Here is a 27,796-nt window from a genome sequence, read left to right as displayed (position 1 = left end):
CATGCCTAAAATTCCTAAATTTCTAATGAATGGCAAACACAGAATTCCATCTATGGCCAACTGAGGCAACAGAAGACTTACTACTGTGTACCTACTTCCTAAAAATTACTCGAATTCCCAAGTACGTATGCCACAAGGATCCTTTAGGAACTGGTTTACTTCAATAAGATCTCCCTTAATGTCTGATGCTCAGTTAGAGCAGTGAGACACAATTACTTCAATTCCAGATTTAAATCCCTATCATGACATTACTAAATTATCAAATCCTTCTAAGCCTGCTATCCTTATCTACAAAATGAGGATAAAATATATAACTAGAGTTTTTGTGAGAATTAAATGACAGCACGCATCGCTGTCAGGTAAATAGCATTCAAAACTGGCTTTTTACTCAAATGTATATTCTTAGTACTCTCTCTGGGCTGGATTTTATTCTTATATTTTCTCTAGCCAGTATTTTACTTTTCGATATATTATTTTCCGAAGTGACCTCAAATCCTTTGTTGATATACATAAACTCCAAGAAGAACCAACCAACCAACCCAATTTAGTTTTTTTTCCAGAGTTCACAGTATAAGGAAAAGAGAAACATGTCAGTAAGGAGAAGAAAATGAAGAGTGAGAGAACATTTCCGTGAAGAAAGTATTTGAAAGAATTCCACATAGGAAATAGATCCTGAAAAGTTATTTTCATAGTGGTTTAATAGGTGTCACAAAAAGGTATTTTGTGGCAATGTCATTCTTCCTCAAAAATTGAATACCTTCATTTATTTGCCAATTTCATAAAACAGCATTCTGGAGGTCAATTTTTTCAGTGATTTAAAAATGAGTAAAACATTTTTTAAAAGATTTAAACTTGAAACAGACCTCATTCCACTGTAAATTTTAGGCATTACTATTCCTGAGTGTCAACTATACACATCAAATGATTAAACACCTCCCTCCTGATTTAGTCAAGATATCTGCAGTAAGTAATGTGTAAATGACAACTGTTCCCAAAAGACTTATGATAAAGCTTTTAGAATAGAAAATGAATAAACATCTCAACAAGTAAAATTACTCTTTTCAGCATTAAAAAATAATTTGTGAAAAATGTAGTGAGTGTAATTATGAAGTGGCATACTCATCTCAACTCTAGTTCTAAAATAACACGACATCATTTTAACTAAGAGAAATGCTGGTTTTCCAAATAGCAGGTTACCTTTTACCCGAGGTTTAAAGAATAAGTATCAGCATCATGACATCACTAGAAAGAAATTGAAGCATACAAGGAATAAACTATAGTTTCTTTTTATATCAAAATGTACTCTTGAAAATGTGTTTGGCACAGTGCTAAATCATATATAGTTAATACTAAATATTGCAGGATACAATAAAACCCTGGAGTTAATTGTTTACACCCTCTTATGGGAATGAAAATAATAGATAGATACCAATTATTCAGAAGTCAGCCTATACAAACTGTATAAACAATATTTTATGTTTTGCTTTGAAAACCAGTGATATAATAAATTTTACATAAAAGACTGTAAAATAATATAAATGGATTTAAACAGATTTTTACAATAAGAAATTCAAATGGAAACAGACAAGTAACAAAGAGAAGTAAAAAAATTTATTGCAGTATTCGCTCCACCAGATTACCTGGGGATCCCTTTTCTTGTATTGTTTTCAGGGTGACCTAATACATCAAAATCTACATTTACAAAAACTCCTTCTGCAGATAGGTCATAGATACTGCATGCTTTTTTTTTTTTTTCAACAGAATAAATTATATATCCAGGAGATTCTGCCATTTTACAGCCTGGAAAAAACAACGCTTCCCTGGAAACTGGGCTAAGCTAAAGAAAGCCATCCGCTGCTAGGTTAAACTCCAAGAACACTTTATTAAGAACATTAACAGACTAATTTCCAACATTCACTTGTTTATTTTTTTTAAACAGAAAGTTTTTTTCCAAGATATAAACAATTTTTGTTAAACTATAATACAGTGGGAGTAAAAATGAACTGAGAATCTGTTTCTGCTGCACAACAGCGAAGGGAGCTCCCACAAAAATGTTTGCCCAACATTTCCTTCTTTTGTTCCTGCATCCCAGGTTCCACTTACTCTTCATAAAACTGATTTTTTTTTTTTTTTTTGCCAGAATGTTGGTATTTCAAGTTTTTCTGCCTTTTAAAAAAATTCCTGTAAATTTGGCTGCATGTACAAATTCATTAGCTGGAAGTCCCATCCTTGGCGGCATACAGGGATCGTAAAGTCTGAACAACTTTATTAGTCAGCTTATTAGCACTCGTTAGAGCAATTTTTTTGTAAATAATGTCTGACTCTTTAATAGTGTCTACCCAAGGCACCAGTTTGCGGCCATCACGGCGCTTAGCCTCAGTCCAGGAGCCACTGTAGGAGCCTGCCATCCACTGAACACTGAAGCCATTGCTGGTTTTCTGTACTACTCTTGCAATTTGTGGTCGATCTTTGTACTTTGGACAGCAAATAGCGATGACATCCATGACGTCAACACTTTCATTCATCTGTGCTGCCAACTCCGTAGAGTCTGAATTTCGTTTTGACCTTCTCAATGACTAAAACATTGGGAGGGGGGAAAAAAGACCAAGTGTTACACAAAAGAATTTTAGTGAAATTATTGTTTTTATTGCTTTTAATCCCTTGACGCCGGGAGTTGGGATTTCCCGGCACACTTCCATTGCCGGCAATGAGACGCACCGTGACCGCCAGCGCCAAGGGGTTAACATATACTTGTAAAACCATATAACTCTTAATTTGTACCCGTGTCTTTACTCTTATTGATATATAAAATTATATATACATATGAACCATAAAGCTACATAAAACTTAGCAACAATAAAAATAACACATTAATACAATTCAAAGAAAAATTAACCCTTTATGCTGGATAAATCTCATTTCTGTTTTTTTTTTTATTGTCTTTTATGTTAAACTTTCTACAAAAGGATGTATAAACGGGTAAGTAGAGAATCTCTATCTACAAAATGTTTTCTCTTTTAAGTATTACATTACTTGGTTGTACATTTAATAGACTGACATATATAAGCACATAAAAATCATTTTACGTAATACGCTGCGAAATACGTTGACTCCTCCTCCGCCTCACCCCTGAAGTGCCTCCTCCTCTATCCTCCCCATCACTTTCATCATCTTCTGTCTCTGCTGCTGTATTATTTTTAGGGCTGCCTCCTCCAAGCAGCGAGGTAATTGCTTTGTTCCGAGCATTTGTGCTAGCTGACACCTCCCCTTCTTCTTCTTCTTCATCAGGGTCCAGATGTTCCATGAGAAGTTTGAACTATAAAAAATAGATATTATTTCAGAATTTTAAGTAAATATTTCAAGCAAGATTGTTAAATTCCTAAATGTTTTCTATGGCAGTAGTTTGGTGTGTGTGAAACAGACGTTAGCCATCATCTAAGTTAGGGGTTGGTAAACATTTTCTGTAAACAGCCAGGTGGTAAATATTTTTCATTTTGAAGGCCATATAGTCTGTCACAACTACACAACTCTGCCACTGTAGTATGAAAGCAGTTACAGACAAATAAATGAGTGGGCATGAATGTTTTCAGTAAAACTTTATTTGCAAAAATAGGCAATGGGTTAGATACAAAAACAGCCAGAGTTTTCAGACCCTTGGTCCAAGTCATCAAGCAACCAGGTGACAATTACCGACAGACATTTTCTAGTTATCTCCCCTCTTTGCTCTCTGCTAAGAGGATACAAGATAAAGCAGAGAATGTTGAAAAATTTTAAATGAGAACTAAAATATTTTTAAATTTTAGTGTATGTAAGGTTTGCAAAGTCAATTAATAATATGAAAGCCACTGTGTAGATTATATTCTTAGCTCAAAAATTCTTATTTCTATGTTCAGCTACTTGCTTTAAAGTAGATTTTTACAATTTTTTTTAAGAAAAATAGAAATGGAGTTTTGCCATGTTGGCCAAACTGGTGTCAAACTTCTGGCCTCAAGTGATCTGCCCACCTCAGCCTTCCAAAGTGCTTGGGAGCCACTGCATCTGAACTAAGTAGATTAAAATATAAAACTTTATTTTTATTTTTTAGGACAGTCCTCTAATTTAAAAAACATTTTAAACAACTTTTTATATTGTGGTAAAATAGAAATAACATAAAATTTGCCAGCTTAACCTTTTTTTTTTTTTTTAGACGGAGTCTCGCTCTGTCACCCAGGCTGGAATTTAATTATTATGGGAAGATTTGTTGTTTGGAGAGCTCATGGCAGGGGTAGTAGCAGGGCAATTTCTAAGTCAAATAGTAAGAAGGTGATGGCGACTAAAAAGAATTTTATGGAGAAAGGAATGCGGGCAGAATTTAGTGGGTCAAACCCGCACTCATAGGGATTAGCTTTTTCTGCGTAAGAATTGAGTTGGGGTAGTCAGAACATGATAATTATCAGTAGTAGGGTTAGGAGTGTATTAATTGTTAGAGCTAGTATTAGGTTAATTATTCTTTTTCGAATACTATCGAAACTAGTTGATTGGAAGTCAGCTGTACTAATTATACTAAAAGAATAGGAACCTCATCAGTAAATGGAAATATAGAGAAAGAGTCAGACGACGTCTACAAAATGTCAATATCAGGCGGAGGCCTCAAAGCCAAAATGGTGATTTGATGTAAAATGGTATAACAGTTGGCGAATAAAACAAACTGTAAGAAACGTAGATCCAATAATGACGTGGAGTCCATGGAAGCCGGTGGCAATAAAGAATGCTGAGCCGTAAATGCCGTCTGAGATAGTAAAAGGTGCTTCATAGTATTCTGAGATTTGTAGTAAGGTGAAATAGATGCCCAATAAAATTGTAGTGGAGTGCAGTGGCCAGATCTCAGCTCACTGCAAGCTCCGCCTCCTGGGTTCACGCCATTCTCCTGCCTCAGCCTCCCGAGTAGCTGGGACTACAGGCGCCGCCACTTCGCCCGGCTAGTTTTTTGTATTTTTAGTAGAGACGGGGTTTCACCATGTTAGCCAGGGTGGTCTCGATCTCCTGACCTCGTGATCCGCCCGTCTCGGCCTCCCAAAGTGCTGGGATTACAGGCTTGAGCCACCGCGCCCGGTCTTTTTTTTCCTTTTTAAATTGAGACAGGGTCTCACTCTGTCACTCAGGCTGAAGTGCAGTGGCGTGATCATGGCTCACTATAGCCTACACCTCCCAGGCTGAGGTGGTCCTCCCACCTCAGCCTCCCCAGTAGTTGACACTACAGGTGTGCACCACCATGTCTGGCTAATGTTTGTATTTTTTGTAGAGACAGGGTCTCGCCCTGTTGCTCAGGCTGGCTTGGACTTCTTGGACTCAAGCAAACCTCCGACAATAGGCCTCCCAAAGTGCTAAGATTACAGGTGTAAGCCAGCATGCCCAGCCTACCAGTTTAACCATTTTAAATGTATAATTCATTGGCGTGTTGTACAACTATCACTGCTATCCATTTCCAGAGCTGTTTCTTTCTTTGTTTTTTTAAATCACTGGACACCACAGCTCTGTCTTCACTAAACGATAACTCCCCGTTCTTTCCTTCCCTGGTCCTTGGTAACCTCTAGTCTATTCTCTGTCTTTATTTTAAAAGCACATTTTATATACATACATTTGCATACTTGTTAAGTGAGAATGTATGCAAATATATATTGGCATTACTCATATAAGAACATATGAAAAAGTAATAATATTGGTTGTCAGAAAAGAAAGGAATAGAATGGCCAAACAGGGTAAGAGGATGACTGCTTGCAGTTTTACCTTTTATGACATATAAGTCATGTATTTTTCTGATTTAAAAACATAGCCCTCTGTATCCCCGGATTCCGCACCTGCGGATTCAACCCAGAGTGGATCAAAAACTATTTGGAAAATGCCACAACAAAAATAACAGCACTGGCTGGGTGTGGTGGCTCATGCCTGTAATCTCACTACTTTGGGAAGCCGGCGGATCACCTGAGGTCAGGAGTTTGAGACCAGCCTGGCCAACATGGCGAAACCCTATCTCTACTAAAAACACAAAAATTAGCCAGGTGTGGTGGTGCATGTCTGTAATCCCAGCTACTTGGGAGGCTGAGGCAGGAGACTCGCTTGAACCTGGGAGGCGGAGGTTATGGTGAGCCGAGATCACGTCATTGCACTCCAGCCTGGGCAACAAGAATGAAACTCTGTCTCAAAACAAAACAAAACAAAACAAAACAAAAGAAACAGCATTACAATAAAAAATAATACAACTTAAAAAAAATGTGGTATAACAACTATGTACATAGCATTTACATTGTATTAGTTATTATAAGTAATCTAGAAATGATTTAAAGTATATGGGAGGATGTATGTATATGCAAATACTATATTTTTTAAATAATTTTTTTGAGACAGGGTTTCACTCCCGTCACCCAGTATTGGGTGTAATGGTGCAATCTCAGGTCACTGTAACCACTGCCTCTCAGGCTCAAGTGCTTCTCTTGCCTCAGCCTCCTGAGTAGCTGGGACTACAGGTGCACACCACTGCTCCCAGCTAATTTTTTTGTATTTTTTTGTAGATATGGGGATTTGCCATGTTGCCCAGGCTGGTCTCAAACTCTGATCTGCTGTGGCCTCCCAAAGTGTTGGAATGACAGGTGTGAGCCACCTCACGCAGCCTACTACGCCACTTTTTATCAGGCCCTTGAATATCGCAGGATTTGGGTATCCATGGGGGAACTGGAACCAATTTCCTGTGGAAACCAGGCGATAACTACAAAACACACACACGGGTTTTCCTATTATCTTTCATTTTCACTAAAACAAAACTATTCGTGGGCTGCTGTTTCCTAAGAAAAAATAATTAGAATGCCATGGGTAAAACGGGAAAGACAAGCTTAAAATAACTCATTAAAACCACATAGAGAAAAATTATCTCGATAGTTCACGAAGCTTATATTCAATGTAAAGGAGATAGTTATCTCCCCACCAGCCCCCCACATTTACCTGTCAAAAAAGCCCTTATGAGAGGTAAAAACTTTTGGTTTACTACTCACATCTAGATACTGTTTTACTATACTCCTCTTCACCTCTTCTGTGATTTTGGAATTAGCCATGTCACTCCGCAGGAAGTCCAGTGTTTGTTTTGGATGAAAATGAACTCCTGTTTTTCGGTTTATCGCTTTATCATATACTTTTGCAGATTCAGATGGAGAGTACTTCTGAATTTTACTGTTTTGGGAAAACAAAACCAAAAACTTTAAAACTATGGAAGCAACATACTTGGAGAAATCCAATTATAGGTAGGAAGCATCATATTAATGAAATTAATTTCTCATGTCTATTTTTAATACTATTGTGATCCTAGGACAGTTTCAATACAATTACTTAATATCACCTAACTGGTTTACCTCTTTCTACTAGTTGCTCCCCCACCCCCAACCTATCCATTCTCTATACAGTGGCCAGAATGTTTATCAACCTGTTTCAGGTTATTAGCAACTCTGCTTAAAAATCTTTCCAACTCCTTAGCATTGCCTAATTAACTTTACACAGTTTTAAACTATTTTGCATGTTGCCAACATTTAACATCAAGATATTCCTTATAAGGCCGGGAACAGTGGCTCATGCCTATAATCTCAGAGTTTGGGAGGCCAGTGTGGGAGGATCACTTTGAGGCCAGGAGTTCAAGACTACCATGGGCAACACAACTAGACATCATCTCTACAAGTAAATAGTATAAAAAATTAGCTGGGTGTGGTGGCATGCATCTGTACTCCCAGCTACTCAGGTGGCTGAAGTAGGAGGACTACTTGAGCCAGGAGTTCACGATTGCATAACTGCATTCCAGCCTGGGCATCATAGCGAGACCCTGTTTCAAACAAATACAGAGATACTCCTCTTAAAAATCTGGATTTCTGGTGTCTCCTGAAAAAGTGGGAGCTCTGGCCACATTATGCCCACCCTCTCCTTTGGTAACAAACTTATGGAAACTTGAAACAGGTCCACTTAAATGACATCTCTTTCATCATGAAACACACTCTTTCCAGTTGGCCACTGACCAGGTGGCCTATTAACATTTGACTTTGTGATTCCTAATCTTGGATTTCAATGAATGTAAAAAATGAGCAAAATTCCATGGGTATAGGCAGAAAGAGATATCTTTAATGACTAATGGTGGGTAAAACTACAGGGTATTTATAATAACTGTACCTTACTTTATATATAACTCTCTTACTTTATAGAGTACTTTGAAGACTATTTGAGTTCTATTGGAGCTCAGTTTAGTTGGTTTACATCTATTACTTCAGAGTTCTTTAAAAACTTAAACTTGTAATCTATTTTAAGGTCAGCCTGATTCTTTTTAAGGAAATCAACAAAATAAGCCCTTCAATTTGTAATGCATTATCACCAAGTACAGGAATATGTTTTTTTACCCTTTAATAAAATAATAAATTATGGCATATTACACAACAGAATACTATACAGCAATAGAAGAGAATAAACTCCTTTATAAAAAGGAACATTTCTAACATTAAAGTAAACATGCAAACAAAACTGGGTTTCCTATTTATTATTATTATTTTTTTAGACGGAGTCTCGCTCTGTTGCCCAGGCTGGACTGCAGTGGCATAATCTCAGCTTACTGCAATCTCCGCCTCCTGGGTTTAAGCGATTCTTCTGCCTCAGCCTCCCGAGTAGCTGGGATCACAGGTGTGCACCACCACGCTCACTTAATTTTTCCATTTTTAATAGAGATGGGGGTTTCACCATGTTGGTCAGGCTGGTCTCGAACTCCTGACCTCAGGGGATCTGCCCACCTCGGCCTCCCAAAATGCTGGGATTACAGGCATGAGCCACTGTGCCTAGCCCAAATATTTATTATTTGAACAGAGTGAAGTTTTTTCTCTCACTGCTTATGTAACCTTACCTATCAGAAAATCCACAAAGATTCTTCAAATGTTGCTTTAACATTAGAAGCAATAAAATACCCTGGGACACATTTGCAAATTCAATTAAAGGAGCTGAATTTTCTGGCAAACATTTCATCACTGAATTTATATCATCTTCTGAATCTGAATCTGAATCTGAATCTACACGTTTCCGTGACTTCCGAGGCCTGGAAACTTCTTCTTCACTGTCGCTTGACTCATTTTCCTTACTAGGTGATGATTTTCTCTCTTTCCTTTTGTCCTTTACCATAGACTGAAAGAAAAAATTGTTTGATAAACAATAAAAACACAATGCCACTAGTAGATATAAGTATTCTCCATTCAACAGCTTGAAAAAGCTTCCTTAAATGAGTATTTTATAAACCTCTTGACTTTATATCAACAACTGGTATGTAACGTTAGGGGATAGTTTCTAAAACTAAATAAAATTATATACAATATCCACCCCCTCCCCCACAACCACTCCTTCAAAAAAATTCTTCTGAAATATCATTCAAAGGGAAACAATATTCTTCTAAGGATAGTAATAAAAGATAGTTATAAAAGTATCAATTGGGTGCATAGGTAAGCCATTATAGAGGAAAAGCAGTAATTATAATTTAACTGAGGAGAATAATCTTGGACATCCCGAGCTTCTATCAAACTCTTCTTTTCAAGAACATTTCAGCAAGATAATAAGCAATTTTCTCTGAAGACTTAAATCCTGTTTCTTTGTACTTTATGAAAATGTTAGTTCTTAGACACAAAGTCAACTGGATTTAAGCAGGTTGTGTGGTGTACACACGTGGGGGGCACATTATAATAACATTTATTCAAAACTGGAAGAAACATTTACAAAGACAGCCATACCAGTAAGTAGGTAAAATAAGAGAGCATGAGGGCTAAAGCTCCTGGGAAATTATTAACTTCTCAAACTTAAATGTGCACATTAACATCTGTGGATTTTGTTGAAGATGCAGATTCTGTTTCAGCAAATCTGGGTGGGGCCTGAGGTTCTAGAGCTTTAATAAGCTCTCAGGTGAAACCACTGGTCCACACTTCAAGTAGTAAGGGTTTAGACACTTTTGTAATTCCAGCCCTTGGGAGGCATCTAAAATACTCTGTCTGATTTACTAGTCTGACAAGGCTGAGTTTTGAGCAATACAATTTTATCAAATGAGATCTACTTGGATCATTAGATACATGAGAATATTTAGTTTGTAAAGAATTTACTGAGTGCTTACTATGTGCCTAGTGCTACACCAGGTACTTTTATAATTAAATAAATGACATTCCTCCTAAAAGTCATGACAGAAATGATGGAAGGTTCAACAAGAAATTTAGTAAAGATTTTGGGCACACATTATGCCAACTCTATTACAGTGCTGTAGTTGAGCGATAAGAAAGTCAATGGTGTCATAAATTTTTGGTATAAGTGTAAATAAGCTATATATTTTAGGTGTAATGTTGTGATTACAGCATTACAAGATTTACAGAATAATGTTTTAAAATGGGGCTTAAATGAATGTATGAATGGACATAAAACACTTAAGGTCAGTGCTTAAAGTGAGATAAATAAATGCGATGGCTTATCAACAGAACAATCCATATATGTATTTTAGATGTTTCTAAATAGAAGTAAAGTGGCAACGTACATCCTCTCCCAAGTCAAGTACTGCCCAGATTTCATTAAGTTCACTTAGAAAGATTTTATATACTCGTGAAGAGAATAAAAAGAATGAGAAACAAAACAGTGAAAACAGCATGCCTGCACTTTGACAGATGGATTAAGAATAGTAATGTGTGTAACTTACCTCCTTGAATGACTGCAGTAGGTTACTACCAGAAACTGAGAGTGTAATGTCTATATGATGCATTATAAACAACGGCTCTTCCTGTGTCTGGTATGGAAAACAGGCTAGATTGTCTGCTATATACAAGAGCATAGTCACGTCTGTTTTCTGTAAATTTTAAGAAAAAGTACATATGTTTAGCGGATAATCTAGAAACCCATCCAAAAAAGTTTTTTTTAGAAAAAATACAGGGCACTTTCACCTCACTTAATGTTAGAGACAGAGATAAGCAGACACACACATGGGGAGAATGGGCAGAGACACAGAGAGACAGAGAGACAGCAGGAGGGAGAAAAATATAGAGGGGGAAAAAGGGAGAGGGAGAGAGGTGTAAGAAAAAGAGAGAAGGGGAAACACAAATGGAATTTTATAAAATAATCTTAGGCCCATTTTTTTATTTTATAATGACTTACACTATGCTATCTCAAGAGAAGAGGTGAAATTTTTTATTGTATCCATGTGAAATTCCTTGAGGTTTTCTTACAGAGTATATGGAATCTTTATGATAAATCCATACCATATCAGAAAGTATACATGAAAGTTCTAATTATATCATTGTGCTACTAAAAGTTTAACCTATATGGAGATCAGTTACACACAGTTACTATTCTGCCCTCAAAATAACTACTAATTATAGTACTAATACATAGGTTAAAAGAAAAAACCCAAATCCACGTACTCATAAACATTTATCAGTTTCCTGTGTATATATAATTCAGAATGTCAGAGTTGTTTTGACAATGCTATCAGTTTTACACTATAAATACTCTGAGGTAGGCAAAATTTAAGAGGATTATTGCTATTTGCTTGCTTTAAAAAGAAGTAATAGAGAATTCAAGCATTTCATGATCATAAACAGAAGGGCATATTAATATTCAAATTTCTTTTAAATATTTATAGCTCAAGGAAAAAAAAAAGCTCACAACTACAAAACACTCCCTCCTACCATCTACCCTCCCCTGCCATGGAAACAACATAAAACCCAACAGCAGCAGCAGCAACAAGATCCCATAGCACAGATGGAATAACCTTGCTATTAATATTCGTAAGAGTATCACTCTCTATTTTTACTTTACGGTATGTATCAACACCCATGTTACAGACGAAAAAATGTAGACATAAAACCCTACCTCATCTATCAGTTTAACACTATAATTTACATATATACTTTCAAAACTCATATATATTTTATTTTTATATTTATATTTATATAAATATTTTCTTCGACATCCATAAAAGCCCTGTATTTCTCTTTCCTTTCAAAGTTCTTCAAAGAATAGTTTAGACTGCTCCTCCCATGTCTTCCCCACTATTTTTTTTCAAAGGAGACATGATATTGGTCACTGCCATCTTGAACTTCTGGGCTCAAGCAATCGCTTTGCCTAGGTCTCTCGAGTAACTAGGTAGCTAGGAGTATAGGTGCATGCCACCAGGCCTGGCTAAGTTTTTATTTTTTAATTTTTGTAGAGACAGGGTCTCACTATGTTGCCCAGGCTGGTATGGAACTCCTGGGCTCAAGCAATCATCTGGCTTGGGTGCTGGGATTACAAGCATGAGTCATCTCACCTGGCCCTCCCTCTTCAATTACAATCTGCTTTTGTCCCTCACTGCTTGACTGTTTTTGTCCATGAAGTTCACCAATCTACTCTATTTTTCACCTCTACTCTCCTTGCCTTCACAGTAGCATCTGACTATCATCCACACTTTCCTTCACGAAATCTTCCTAAGTTTTCTCTTCCTAGCTCTTTGACTACTCCCTTTTTATGTACTACTCAAGCCAACTCCTTTGCATCTGACTTTGGCAACAATCCTATTCTTTCAGGTGCTCAAGATAAAAATACTCCAGTTGTCAACTTACTATTCTTTTCACACAGTCTCATTTAATTCTTTCCTCAAATTTCTTTCTACTAGTGCAGTGGTGTGATCTCAGCTCACTTCCACTCTCTGCCCCCCAGGTTCAAGTGATTCTCATGTCCTGGCTTCCAAGTAGCTGGGACTACAGGTACATGCCATCACACTTGGCTAATTTTTTTTGTACTTTTAGTAGTGACGGGGTTTTGCCATGTTGGCCAGGCTGTTTTCAAACTCCTGACCTCAGGTGATCCGCCCGCCTTGGCCTCCCAAAATGTTGGGATTACAGGCGTAAGCCACCGTACCCGACCTCTACTATCCATTCTTTTTCTCCCCTACTGTTGTCATAATAGGCTAATTTCTTATTACCTCCAGTGTGACCACAATGCTAAAAAAATTCATCTTCCTAAACTGTTCTTTGGCAATTGTCCTCCTTATTTTATTCGCACACTTCCAATTTTTTTTTTTTTTTTTTTTTTGCCATCTACAGGATCCTCTATATACTATTCCTCATTATGACCTTTCTGCCCCAAATAACAAACTATTCATTATTTACCACACATTCTTATCTTTTACATTTTTGGCCCCGACTGGAACATCTTCCTTCCCTGGTTTATATAGCAGATCCCTCTCATTCTATCCCTCTGGGCCTTCAGGCATTTGTTCTTTCTCTGACATTCTTTGTTGGAGGTAGTTAGAAGAAAGCATTGCATTGTGAGAGCTGGGTTTCCAGTTTAGCATTTCAAATGCTGAGATGACAGAACATCTAGTCAATGACATAAAGCAGGCAGTGACACCACATAGGAATGAAGTTCTTTTGGAGAGAAACAAGTACTGGAACAATATTATCAATACAAACCATCAAGGCACTTAGGATATACTAACCATAATCACTATGAATTTTGTGTCCTATCCCCACAACTGGAGGGAAAATCCTTTCAGGGCAAAAGCACTACGTTATATCATCTGGCACTCCTAGTATAGTGTCCTATACACAATGCAAACTTAATACTGATAATGATATGATGATAATGTTGATGATAAATTTCACATAGTACTTAAAAAGAAGAGGTCTAGTAAGATATCTACACTATGGTAATTATAATTTTGCTTTATTGCAAAAATCTGCTGTCAGGCTAACAAGTAATTAAAGTATTTCTTTTGTTCTTTTCTTTTGCTTTTTTTTGTTTTTTTTTTTTTTGAGACGGAGTCTCGCTCTGTCGGCCAGGCTGGAATGCAGAGAGGCGTGATCTTGGCTCACTGCAACCTCTGCCTCTCAGGTTCAAGCAATTCTTCTGCCTCAGCCTCCTAAATAGCTGGGATTATAGGCGCGTGCCACCACGCCCAGTTGATTTTCATATTTTTAGTAGAGACAGGGTTTCACCATGTTGGTCAGGCTGGTCTAGAACTCCTGACCTTGTCATCCACCTGCCTTGGCCTCCCAAAGTGCTGGGATTACAGGCGTGAGTCACTATGCCTGGCCTCTTTTGTTCTTTTAAAAGTTGCTATACACATGGACTCATGTGCGCTCTGTGTGGGCAGAAACCATATCTGTCTTTACTATTTTATGCTCGTTAAACTTCTTAGCACAATGGCTGGTACACAGCAGACACTGAATAAATATTGTGTAAAATAAATAAATTAAAAGGTAAACTTAAAAGAATATTCAGTTTTCTTGGCCTATGGTCCTGGCCAATGCAACTAGTGCAACAGCCAGAAGTGTCAAAATTGTAATTATGGTAATCCCCCCTTATAGTTGTTTTGCTTTCCATACTTTCAGTTACCCTTGGTCAATCATAGTCCAAAAATAGGTGAGTAAACTACAACAAGGTATTCTGAGAGAGAGAGAAAAGCAAGATCCCATTCACATAACTTTTATTACAGTATACTGTTATAATTGCTCTATTTTATTATCATTGTTAATCTCTTACTGTGACTAATTTAGAAATTAAAACTTTAACATATGTTTGTATGTACTGGAAAAACTAGTAGTGTCATGTGCCACATAACCATGTTTCAGTCAATGACAAACCATATATATAATGGTGGTCCCATAAGATTACCCTATCATATTTTTACTGTACCTTTTCTATGTTTAGATATGTTTATACACACGAATACTTACGATTGTGTTAGTTATCTACAGTATTCAGTAAAGTAACATGCTGTACAGGTTTGTAGCCTAGGAACAATATAGCTTAGGTAGGCTACAACATCTAGGTTTGTGTAAGTAAGATGTTCACCCCACAAAGAAATTGCCTAACTATGCATTTCTCCAAATGTATCCTTGTCATTAAGTGATGCATGACTGCATATATAAGATTTAGTACTATCCATGGTTTCATGCATCCACTGGGGGTCATGAAATGTATCTTTAAGGATAAGGGAGGACTACTATACATAAAAGTGGACTACTATACACAAAACTGACTTCCCTTCATTAAGGAAAGTCAAGTTGAACAATTAGAAATCTCAACAACCAAAAACCTGTAACAGTTATTTTCTAACAATATTTGAGGTAATCGATTCCCAACGTGATTAGTTTAGTGATGGTGCTTAAAGATATGCTTACAGAAACTGTTATCAAAGTTTATAGGATATTCAGTATGGAGGCAAAGTTATACATTATTCCTCATTACACTTATTCTTATACAAAATTTCCCCTTCAATTCTGACTGTGTACTTTGTAAATAACTTAGAAGATTAAGTAAACATTCAATGAAGTTACTATCATATACTAATAAAATGGTAATATTTTAAAAATGGTGACTACTTTATCCATAAAATTTCTAGAGCATTTATTTTCTTAAAATAATAAGTTTTTGTGCTTACTGCTGTGTCATCAAAGAGGTTGAGTAAAGAAATAAGAAAGGCTCGTCTGTGTTGGCGGTTTCCACGGATCATGGAGTAAAGGTGTGAACACAAAGCGCTAGAGGACTCGTCTTGTCTGAAACCCCTTACAGGATCTTTTAGGCATGTGTTGATTGCCTGTTGTACCTGGTAAGACATCTTCATACCAGCCACTGCTTTCATCTGAAATCAGTACAAGTCTCATTTTTGTCAAGGAAATTAAAAGACACAACTTAAAAATATACTTAGAGCATTACATTCTGAGGCTAGCTTTATTATTTGGTTTTCTTAATTAAAATAATACGAATCATGGAATGAAGTGCTAGAAGGAACATCAGAGATTATCTCTTACAATTCCCTCATTTCAAAGAAGAAAAAAAAAAATGAGGCCCAGGAGAGTCATTGCAGCCAAGTTCACACAGTAGGATATAAAATCCAGGTTTCCAGATTTTTAGTCTGGTGTGCTTGGTACTGTCACCTCTAGCCCAATCTTAACTTTAAACTAGAATAAACACCTTGGGAGACTAACTTAGTTGCATGTTTAGAAGACAGGTACTAAGTAAGACATTTTATCCCAATTATGAATGTGGGCAGGGTATTTATCAAAGACATGCTTTACTCAAGAAAAATGCTTAAATTTAGGTTATAAAATGTTAAAATACATACATGAATGAATCCAGCATATTTTTTGTCTATTTCCACAAGTTGCTGATCAGCCTTGTTCCGCATAGCAGGTTCTGGGTCTGTGCCCATAGCAATTAAATATGGCACACACTGGAAATAAAAAAAAATTATGAGATATCACGGTAGTAAAAACTCTCTATTTAGACATATGTCAAAACTTTCTGTATATCTGAGATATATGAATTTAACCTTATAGGCTTTCCTATAAAGGCTATATTTTAGTGTTTTTTTAAAGTGACAAATCTTTGAGATTCAGCTTAAATCCAGAAAGCACTGGAGCACCAGCAAAAATACTGATGTGGTAAAATTTAAACAATTTCATTGTAAATTTAAGGTTCTTTAAACATAAAGCATTCCCACACTAAGAATATCTATTTAAGATTATGATATAGACTACAAATGTATAATCAGTAGTTTTTAAAGCTTGATTAGATTTGCCTTGTAAAGATAATATAGGGCAAACAGTAATTCGCTTTCCATACTCAAAGCTAGGAAAATATAATTGTTTTTCAAAGTGATTTCAGATGTGGCTTTGAGGGTCAGATAGTTGGTAACAGTCATATTCACTGTACTTTTTGAGTCAAAAAATAGTACTACTATGTTAAGCGAGTCGATTCGAATCAAAAAGCAATGTGAAGGCCAGAAAAACAACAAACTTATAACTTTAAAATACAGACATGGCACTAAATGAAAGAAATGATCATGTTAAATCTCTAATGGGGAAAGAAAAAAGGCTGTAAGGTGGGTGCGGTGGCTCATGCCTGTAATCCCAGCACTTTGTGATGCTGAGGCAGGCAGATGACTTGAGCTCAGAAGTTTGAGACCAGCCTGGCCAACGTGGTAAAACCCCATCTCTACAAAAATGCAAAAATTAGCCAGGTGGTGGCACGCACCTGTAGTCTCAGCTACTTGGGAGGCTGAGGTGGGAAGACTGCTTGAGTCCAGGAGGCAGAGGCTGCAGTGAGCCAAGACTGCGTCACTGCACTCCAGCCAAAAAAAAAAAAAAAAAAAAAAAAAAAAGAGAAAAGGCTATAGAGAATGCCCTTGGTTAACTAGCAGAATCTGCAAATGGACTATATATTAGATAATATTATACCAATGTTAAACTTCCTAAATTTAATGATTATATTATGGTTTTGTAAGAGAATGTCCTTGTTCTTAGAAAATATATGCTGAAGTGTTTAGTGGTAAAGAATCATAATCATCTGAAACTTCCTACCAAATGATTCAGAAAAAAGCAGATGTATAAAAGGAAGAGAGATAAAGCAATTGTGGCAAAATGTCAACAAATGGTGAATATAGGTGAAGAGTATAAAGGAATTCATTGTATCACTTTTGCAATTTCTTTGTGTGAATTTTGTTTTTTTTTTTGGAGATAAGAGTCTCTCTCTGTTGGCCAGGCTGGAGTGCAATGGCACGGTCTTGGCTCACTGCAACCTCCGCTTCCTGGGTTCAAGAAATTTTCCTGCCTCAGCCTCCCATGGAGCTGGGACTACAGGCATGTGCAACCACACCTGGCTAATTTTTGTGTTTTTAGTAGAGACAGGGTTTTGCCATGTTGGCTATGCTGGTTTTGAACTCCTGACCCAAGTGATCCGCCCACCTCCGCCTCCCAAAGTGCTGGGATTACACGTGGGAGACACTGCACCTGACTCCTTTGTGTGAAATTTTAAAAAAAGTTTAAAAAGCATATATAATAAAAAGCACCCAACAAAGAGCCCTCGGTAGTTCAAAAAGGTCACAGTCTCAATGTACTACTATTACATTATAATGTATGATTCTTTATGATAATAGCCTGGAGTCATGAAGAACAGGATAAACATTTGTTAACATGTTTTGTTTCAGGACATAGGGAAGACCACAGTATGTTTAAATATATCATATTTTCAAAAAGTTACATGAAAAATACCCAAAATAAAAATCTTGAAGGGTATAGACTCTGCTTATTTAATACATACACTTTTGTAGCCTATGGCGCTCTCTTGACCATCAGATGGTATATACTACTACATCAGCATTGGCTGCCAATCTTCAGTAATACTAATGTCTTTTATCACATCATTTTGTCCTCATATCAATGCTATGAGGTGTCAGGTAGTTGGTGCCATCCCCAACTTAAAGATGAAGGAATTGGGATTATATAATTTACTTTTCTGTGAACTAAGACTCATCCTGTTGAACAGATTATACTTTTAAACCCAGTGAACTCACTTCACATAGATTGTTGGATCTTAGGGACAAAAGTAAGTATGAATTAAAACAAATATATCATCCCTACTTAGAAAAATAATTTGAGTATATGTTCTGTTAATAGAAATTACAAGTTGGTTTATAATAGAGACAATATTATGAATATATGGGTATTTTGCAGTAATCATAACCCAAGAGATTATCTAAAACTTCTAGATTCTTAAGAGTTTAGTGCAAAGGAGAGTAAGAGGAACAAAGAACTACTTATTCTCTATAATCACAATGTATCAAATGACAACTAATCTGGCTCTTTTAGTAAGTTGCTGCTGCCATAAAACATGCTTACCTGAACTGGATGAATAAGACCTTGATTTAGAGTCAATGCAATGACATTTAGGGCAAAGTGGCGTACACTTGACTGGGTGTGAAAAAATGCCTCAAGCACCTGTTTGAGATAAAGCTGCATGATGGAACTACTCATCCCTGAGGAAACATCACCCATTTCTTTTAAGTCTTCCTGTTTTGCAACTTTCTTCCCTACAAAAGAAAGCAAAGGATAAACACATATTAAGAGCACTTATACTAACTTTACTAAATATTTCAAAATTAGGCCATAAGCAAAATCACAAAACCTTATAGCTAGTGTTGTAGCTCAATGGTTCTTAGTGTGCGTGTGTGTGTGTGTGTCTGCATCTGTGTCACAGGCCCCTTTGAGAACCCAATGAGAACTATAATCTCTCTCCTCCCTCAAAATGTTAATGTTTATACACATACACAGTTTTAAAACTATTTTAGAGAATTTAAGAATATGCTAAAGCCTAGTTATAGACCTCAGCATAAGGACTGCTATTTAACTGAGTTTCTTCGTCTAATAAATCAGGAAATTTAGATATTTAAATCAAAGGAGATAAAGCCATTATAATATAACCATAGCTATGAAATTTAAAAATATATTTTCACTTACAGTCTCTATCTGCCTGCTGCATACGTGTATCTTCTTCTTGTAGGTAGGTTTGAAGGTTTTTTAACACTTGTATTTTTAAATTGACTGAGGAGTTCTTATCAGATAAAATATTATTATATAGATTCTTTACTTCTTGCTCGAACATTAGACTTGGATGCTGAATAAAGGCAAATCCTATGGGAGAGGGGAAAATCTCATCATATATTCATATTAAAATTAAATAAAATTTAATAAATATGTTAATAAATTATATAAATGGCTCCTTATTTCAAAAAGTTAAAACTTAAAATGACTGGAAGAATATGCTGATGGCCTTACCTAGAGAAGCATTAGAGCAGGTACTTCTTTCCCCATGAATTAAAAACAAGAAATTGCATTTCAAAGGAGAATTTCACACAAGAGGAAACCTTGAGGAGGGAGCAGGGCCTAGTGGCTAGGGGAGTGGATTAGGAGTCAGGAGTCTTGGGTTCTATTCCTGGCTCCACCACTGACTTGTAGTGTGACCTTGGGTGAGTCACATAATCTCTCTGTGCCTCAATTCTCCATCTGTAAAATGGGGATAATAATATTTACCACCCACCTACCTCACAGGGATGTTTTCAGGATTTAAGAAGTAATGTCTGCAAACATTTTTCAGATCCCCAGTAGAAGGTACTACATTGACATTATTTTTTTAATAAAATTAAAATATATTCATTTGATGAAACAATATAATAAACCAGAGCGAAAAATATCTTCTACTTCTTTCTCATATGGCATTATAATAAGGCTACAATGCTGAATCCTATAACCACGGGGTAATATAATAAGAAGCAATATATCATCCATGTTTATAATGTTTATTTGAGGAAAAAATGAAGATCTCTCATGACAGCAAGTATTATTGATAACAAACAACAAACTAAACTCAAAGCATAGAGTGATCAGATAACTAGCCCAAGGTCACTCAGGATAACTATGGCCCAGGCAAGACGTCTTTTATTAACTGGTCTAGAGGCAATATTTTCTGAATAGCGCTGCTTAAGTTAAAACTTCATCTTTTTGTACTCTGAAATACTTGTAACACTATTAGTTTTGCCACTCCATATAAATTAAGTCCAGACTGAATATTTAAAGGTACACACTGGCTTGAAGTTAATATTGCACCAATTTAACTCCTTAGTAAATGATGTCTGAATTTTTACTCTATGTGCTACAAGTAATTTTCAAAAAGGGATAGAGGAAGAATAAAATGATAAGGTTTCAATTTATTTACAGATATCATAAACATGATTTAATAGGTAACTTAGAATCTTTTCTTACTCATTTTTGTTCAAAAGACTAATATAAATAACTACTCATACATATTAAAGTATGAACCTTAATCATAATACCAAAATAAAATTTCCAAATAAGTTATTAATCTCATTGGGTAGCTTTACGTGTACAGTTGTTGCTCGGTATCCACGGGGGATTGGCTCCAGAACCTCCCAGGGATACCAAAATCCGTGGTTTCTCAAGTCTCTGATATAAAACGGGGTAGCATTTCCATATAACCTATTCACATCCTCCCGTATACTTTAAATCATCTCTAGATTATTTATATCTAACACAATGTAAATGCTATGTAAATTGCTGTTGTACTGTTTAGAGAATAATGACAAAAAAATCTGTACATATTTAGTACAGGTGTAATTTTTTTTTCTCAGTATTTTTGATTCTTGGTTAAATCCACAGATGTGAAACCCATGGATATGGAAGGCCAACTGTATCCGTACAAAAAAAAAACAACAACAAAAATCAAAAACCCGGACAGACTGTTCTTGTATTTTTTTGAAGTGCATTCAATTCAGGTACTTTAATGCCATTCGCTTCCTATTTCCTCATATTCTAATTCCTTCCCAGATATAAGCCACACGGACCTGCCTAACAATTGCAAAATATGTTTTTATTACATCAGTGCTTCCTGGAAAAATAATATAAAACAGGTATATATCCAAATTGTTCCTTCTGGGTTGCTATTTGCTTTTATATAAATAAGTCAGTGTAGACTGATCACTGTTTTAACTAGATGTGGCAGCTTCCTGTAGTGACAAAGCCTTGCAATGAAAAAGAACAATTACAAAAATGCAAAGAGTACAGAATTCTTCTACATTATTTTTCTTTATCAAAGGGCTTTAATGAATGTTCTTCAGATACCCTATGGAGGAGGGGTAGAAGAAAGTATTGTTATCTCTATTTTACTAATGAAGACACTGATGAAAAGACAAGTGGCTTGCTCAAGTTCACCCAGGAAGTCAATGGCCATAACAAGAATGGAATCCAGTTGTTTTAATCCCCAGATCTACATTCTATACACCAAATCCTACTGCTAATAGAAACATATTAAAATAAATCAACAATTTAGATTCACAATATTTAAAAATGTGCTCTATCCCTCTCAAATAGCTACAATTTATAAAGAAATTTAGACTTACCTAGACCAATGATAGCTTTTGTTTGTACTTCTTCATCTGAATGTTTTGTAAAATACATCAATAGTTCAAGTACTTTATCTTTTATGTTAACCTAAGGGGAGGAAAACACATTAAAGTATTCATGAAGAGTAACTTAGATTAATTTTCAACTATAAAGGAAAAAAATACCTAAAGGCAATGAGAATTTCTGTATGTGAACTTTATTAAAAAAAGAAGTAACCAATTCCATTTATTTTAGAACAGTGGCATTCAAAGTATCAGTGTGTGACAAAGAAGCTTGTTTTGGAATGTAAATCAGTGTGTTGTTCCCTTCATTGAAAAAATTTTTTTAAAAAAATTAGCTGTTGATGTCAACAGTGTGCCTACTGTTACAAAGCTGATATAACTTGTCAGAGAAATTTCATTATGTGGTTACACATCAGTAACAAAAAGTTCATGGATTAGCAGTCAGTCTGAGGACCATGCTTTGAGTAGCACTGTTTTCAGAATTTTCATTAAACCAGACTAATATTGCCTTCATCCTGGGTCATTACTGTTATTCTCAGATCACAGTGTCATATAGTTCTATGTTTTATAGCATTTTAAGTATTACTATCTTTACCTTGCTATTGCCTTTAAAATCTTCCAGATCAAAATCAAAATGCCGACATAGTGCTCCAACAGTGAAAAGGGATCTAAGAAGTGCTGGTTTGTTTGTTAGAAGTGAAGTGTTATTTGGGTCCTCTTGGTGTTGACTTTTCAATTTTGAAATGGCACCTAATAAAGATAAGTAATAATTATAATATTTATCTTTGAATCACTCAGTTCAAGTAATTACTACTAATGAATTACAATTTTTTTTTTTTTTTGAAATGGAGTCTCACTCTGTCACCCAGGCTGGAGTGCAGTGATGTGATCCTGGCTCACTGCAACCTCCGCCTCCCGGGTTCAAGTGATTCTCCTGCCTCAGCTCCCCAAGTAGCTGGGATTACAGTTGTGTGCCACCATGCCTGGGACATTTTTGTGTTTTTAGTAGAGAGACGGGGTTTCACCATGTTGGCCAGGCTGATCTCGAACTCCCGACCTCAGGTGATCCATCCGCCTTGGCCTCCCAAAGTGCTGGAATTACAGGCATGAGCCACTGTGCCCGGCCAATTAATTTTTACTAATGGTTCTAAATATTAAATATGTCTAGAATTATGAGGGCGCTCTTTATTTAGAGTCTAAACTAATTAATGTAAGAAAATTTAAATTTTACTTTTCACAGTGCGCAAAAAATGTACCAACCTTTACTTATCAGGAGATAAATTTCTGAAGTAATCACAGTGGGTTCTTAAGGGAATACAAAAGACACTAGACAATATTGTTTTTGAGAGGACAACAGTGGATAATCACACCTCATAGTTTCCTTGATTCTAGCCTTTTATCAAATGCGTTTAAAATGAGCTGACACACTGCAGGACCTAGCAGAATAATTTTAAAACCCTGGTACTGAACTTACCATAGTATCTATTGAAACAAGCCCACACAAATTTAAAATTTTGTGTCACTTTATTTACAACAGCCCCAAGACAGCTGACACAATGTTGCACTACCTAAAAGATATAGAAAATATTTGTTTAGATAAAAGTTAAAAATATACTATTTTAAAAACTTAGCTTTTTACAAATATTTGCTTTAAAAATAATATTAATAAAATACATTATAACTTCACACTAATGAATAAACAAATGGTAAACTGAGTGCTTACAGTCATGCCATATTTGATGATGAGCTTCATCAGATCTTCTTCAATAGTGGCAAGAAAAGTTTCACTTGGATGCTCCATCAGTGGTACAACTAGCTCTAGGATTTTTGCAACATTGCAGATAACCATGAAATCATTTTGTGTCTATAAGAATAAAAATAATGCTTTATGAATATCCAAAACCTTAAAAGAAACTATATACAGTTTTACGTATTTGTGGGCAGAAATAGGGCATTTTGCACGTAAAGGTCCAGTTAAAAAAAAAAAGTCTATTAGAGTTTTTTTTCAAGATATGGAAGAAGAAGCACCAGCGTGTCAGGAATATGGACCAACAACTAACTTACCAAAATGTGACCTTGGGGTCACTTAATCACAATGTTAAAGTTATATTTTTTTCCCTAAAATGTAACACAAGTCAATTCTAAACAAGGGTATTTACATATTGACAGTATTATACAAAGGCTGGTACAGTTTTTATGATTAGTATTTTCCGAGCTGTGTATGTTAACCCAGTAGTTCTCAATCAGGTTAGCTTCTTCCCCTGTATCCTGACACAGGAGTACTTGGCAGTGTCTGGAGACATTTTTGGTTGTCACAATGGGAGCCACTACTGGCATCTAGTGGCTGGAGGCCAGGGATGCTGCTAAACAACCTGTAATGCACAGAACAATCCTTGACAACAAAGAATAATCTAGTCCTGTCAATAGTGCTGAGGTTGAGAAATCCTGTGTTAAAATTTTCTGATAGATAAAAAAACATAGAATCCCAGAACTAGGCAAAAGGCTTCTTTATTTTTAAGAAACAGTGTCTTGCTCAATTGCCCAGGTTGGAGTGCAGTGGCACAATCATAGCTCAATGCAATCCTGAATTCCTGAGCTTGAGCTATTTTCCTGACAGTCTCTCGAGTAGCTAGGACTACAGGTGCATAACATTACACCTAGTTAATTTTTTAATTTTCTTTTTTTTGAGACGGAGTCTTGCTCTGTTGCCCAGGCTGGAGTGCAGTGGTGCGATCTTGGCTGACTGCAACCTCTGCCTCCCGGGTTCAAGCAACTCCCTGCCTCAGCCACCCGAGTAGCTGGGATTACAGGTGCCCACCACCATGCCTGGCTAATTTTTGTATTTTTAGTAGAGATGGGGTTTCACCATCTTGGCCAGGCTGGTCTGGGACTCCTGACCTCGTCATCCATCTGCCTTGGCCTCCCAAAGTGCTGGGATTACAGGTGTGAGCCACTGCACCCGGCCTTAATTTTCATTTTTGTAGAGATAGGGTCTCACTATGTTGCCCTGGCTGGTTGTGAATTCTTGGCCTCAAGTGATCCCCCTGCCTTGGCCACCCAAAGCACTGGGATTACAGGTGTGAGCCACTGCACCCGGCCTTAATTTTCATTTTTGTAGAGATAGGGTCTCACTATGTTGCCCTGGCTGGTTGTGAATTCTTGGCCTCAAGTGATCCCCCTGCCTTGGCCACCCAAAGCACTGGGATTACAGGTGTGAGCCACTGCACCTGGCCTTAATTTTCATTTTTGTAGAGACAGGGTCTCACTATGTTGCCCAGGCTGGTTGTGAATTCCTGGCCTCAAGGGATCCTCCTGCCTTGGCCACCCAAAGCACTGGGATTACAGGTGTGAGCCACCATGCTCAGCCTAGGACTTCTTTAAATTTAAATGTGTATTTCTTTGATTAGAAAAACTAATAAGCATGTTTAAAAAAATAGGTAGAGACTTTTTAAAAAAAACCAAAAGGTAGAAAAGGATTTACAATAAAAAGTCTTGTTTCTGGCTGGGCGCGGTGGCTCAAGCCTGTAATCCCAGCATTTTGGGAGGCCGAGACGGGCGGATCACGAGGTCAGGAGATCGAGACCATCCTGGCTAACACGGTGAAACCCCGTCTCTACTAAAAATACAAAAACTAGCTGGGCGAAGTGGCGGGCGCCTGTAGTCCCAGCTACTCGGGAGGCTGAGGCAGGAGAATGGCGTAAACCCAGGAAGCGGAGCTTGCAGTGAGCTGAGATCCGGCCACTGCACTCCAGTCCGGGCGACAGAGCGAGACTCCGCCTCAAAAAAAAAAAAAAAAAAAAGTCTTGTTTCTATCTATCCTCCAGCCACCCCAGTTCATTTCCCCAAAGGCAATCAGTTATGTGTGCGTGTGTGTGTTTGTGTAGTAAGGCTTTCAACGCATGTTTTTAATCTAGTTTTTTTTTTTTTTTGCTTTTCTTTTTTTTTGAGACAAGAGTCTCACTCTGTCGTCCAGGCTGGAGTGCAGTGGCACGATCTTGGCTCACTGCAACCTCTGCCTCCTGGGTTCAAGTGATTCTCCTGCCTCAGCCTCCAGAGTAGCTGGAGGTATGGAGGGAGAAGCATCAGCATGTCAGGAATATGGACCGACAACTAGTCCGCCACCACGCCCAGTTAAGTTTTGTGATCTGCCTACCTCAGCCTCCCAAAGTGCTAGGATTACAGGTGTGAGCCATCATGTCCAGCCTTAATCTAGTTTTTAAGCTACTAATCCTCATTGTTAGTAATGGATTACCGGCATTCATTTTGGACTTTTTGTTGAGACAGAGCCTCGTCCTGTTGTCCAGGCCGGAGGCAGTGGCGCAATCTCGGTTCACTGCAACCTCCGCCCCCCAGGTTCAAGTGATTCTCCTGCTTTAGTCTTCCGAGTAGTTGGGACTACAGGTGCGCACCACCATGCTTGACTAATTTTTGTATTTTTAGTAGAGACAGGGTTTCACCATGCTGGCCAGGCTGGTCTTGAACTCCTGACCTCGTGATCCGCCCACCTCAGCCTCCCAAAGTGCTGGGATTACAGGCGTGAGCCACCGTGCCCAGCCCATTTTGGACTTTTTGAGCTTATTAACACACTAGTTAAAAACATTCCCACCACTTGGCTTGTAGGAGTATTAATTAAAAAAAAAAAAAAAAAAAAGAAATTCCCACATCATATTCATCCTTCCTTTTAGGATCCCCACAGGATTAAAAAGAAAACACAAATTCTTTTTAAGTAACATAGAAATCCTGTTGTTTCCTGTACCGAGTTAAAGTGGATCTAGGGACAGAAGAATTTTTGTTGGATAAATTTGAGAACCAGTGCCAGCATTTTACCTGAAAAAAAAAAAAAAAAAAAAATGTAGTGGCTGGGCACAGTGGCTCATGCCTATAATCCCAGCTCTTTGGGAGGCCAAGGTGCACAGATTACTTGAGGCCAGGAGTTCAAGACCAGCCTGGCCAGCATGGCAAAACCCTGTCTCTACTGAAAATACAGAAATTAGCTGGGTGTGGTGGTGCACACTTGTAAAATCCCAGCTACTTGGGTGGCTGAGGCATGAGAATCGCTTGAACCTGGGAGGTGAAGGTTGCAGTGAGCCAAAATTGCAGGACTGTACTCCAGCCTGGCCAACAGAGCAAGACTGTGTCGTTAAAAAAAACAAAACAAAAAACAGTAGGCCGGGCGCAGTGGCTCATGCCTGTAATCCCTGCACTTTGGGAGGCCAAGGCGGGGCAGATCAACAAGTTCTGCAGTTCAAGACCAGTCAGGCCAACATAGTGAAACCCTGTCTCTACTAAAAATACAAAAAATTAGCCAGGTGTGTGGTGGTGTGCACCTGTAATCCCAGCTACTTGGGAGACTGAGGAAGGAGAGTCACTTGAAGCCAGGAGGCGGAGGTTGCAGTGAGCCAAGATTGCGCATTGCACTCCAGCCTGGGTGACAGTGTGAGCCTCAATCTCAAAGAACGTAGCATTTGCTGAACTTTCCCTTAATATAATGGCCTGGAAAATCAAGTAAAAGAAATACCTTAAATTCCAGAAGAAAAATTTAAAGAAAGACAGAAACCATTAAGTAAAAGAGCAACAGAATAGAACAGGGAAAAGTATTTGTAATAAATATACTATAAGATGGCTTAATATCTAAAATATTTAAATTGTTTAAAGAGTTCTCCTAAAAAAAGGCCTACAATTCAAAGGTAAAATGGACGAATGATATGAAAATAATATAAATAGTGAATTCACAGAAAAGCAAGCCCAACTGGTCAGTACCATGAAAAGATGCTCAACCTTCTTTGCAGTCAGGGAAGGAAACTGAAGCAATAATGAATTATTCCTTTCCACCTGTTAGACTGGCAAAGAACACTAAAATAATGACAATGATTGTCACATACAGCTTTCCAAAAGGTTGTATAAAACCCATCCACCACAAAATGGCAAGATCAATTAAAAATGAAAACCAAAATAATCATTGTTTCAACCTAGCAAGTCCACTCCTCAGCAACTGTTCCAACAAAATAAAGGTGTCAGTACTTAAAGGTATTTAAATTGGAG

General features: G+C 37.2%; 1 protein-coding gene across 4 annotated transcripts in view; it reads right to left on the bottom strand.

Annotated features, from left to right (window-relative positions):
- Positions 1 to 1,589: 1,589 nt before the first annotated feature.
- The window catches only part of NIPBL (NIPBL cohesin loading factor), a 196,286-nt gene continuing 170,079 nt past the window's right edge, over positions 1,590 to 27,796 (bottom strand). For 2 of the 4 annotated variants that reach the window (XM_033179374.1, XM_033179375.1), the window contains 13 exons: positions 23,478 to 23,618; positions 23,229 to 23,322; positions 22,350 to 22,504; positions 21,749 to 21,839; positions 19,293 to 19,466; positions 18,675 to 18,865; positions 16,121 to 16,228; positions 15,437 to 15,637; positions 10,715 to 10,861; positions 8,900 to 9,174; positions 7,026 to 7,200; positions 3,128 to 3,316; positions 1,590 to 2,576 (listed from right to left, as the gene is read on the bottom strand). In XM_033179374.1, the coding sequence (XP_033035265.1) occupies positions 2,211 to 2,576; positions 3,128 to 3,316; positions 7,026 to 7,200; positions 8,900 to 9,174; positions 10,715 to 10,861; positions 15,437 to 15,637; positions 16,121 to 16,228; positions 18,675 to 18,865; positions 19,293 to 19,466; positions 21,749 to 21,839; positions 22,350 to 22,504; positions 23,229 to 23,322; positions 23,478 to 23,618 (2,307 nt within the window). In that variant the 3' untranslated portion in view covers positions 1,590 to 2,210. Of the gene's footprint in view, positions 2,577 to 3,086; positions 3,317 to 7,025; positions 7,201 to 8,899; positions 9,175 to 10,714; positions 10,862 to 15,436; positions 15,638 to 16,120; positions 16,229 to 18,674; positions 18,866 to 19,292; positions 19,467 to 21,748; positions 21,840 to 22,349; positions 22,505 to 23,228; positions 23,323 to 23,477; positions 23,619 to 27,796 lie in introns of all 4 variants that reach the window. The other 2 variants (XM_033179376.1, XM_033179378.1) reach the window with 2 other exon arrangements.

Source organism: Trachypithecus francoisi, unplaced genomic scaffold (genome assembly GCF_009764315.1).
Source record: "Trachypithecus francoisi isolate TF-2019V2 unplaced genomic scaffold, Tfra_2.0 Lachesis_group2, whole genome shotgun sequence".
NCBI lineage: Eukaryota > Metazoa > Chordata > Mammalia > Primates > Cercopithecidae > Trachypithecus > Trachypithecus francoisi.
The sequence above is the reverse complement of the archived record's forward strand: the minus strand, read 5'-3'. Positions and strand labels throughout refer to the sequence as shown.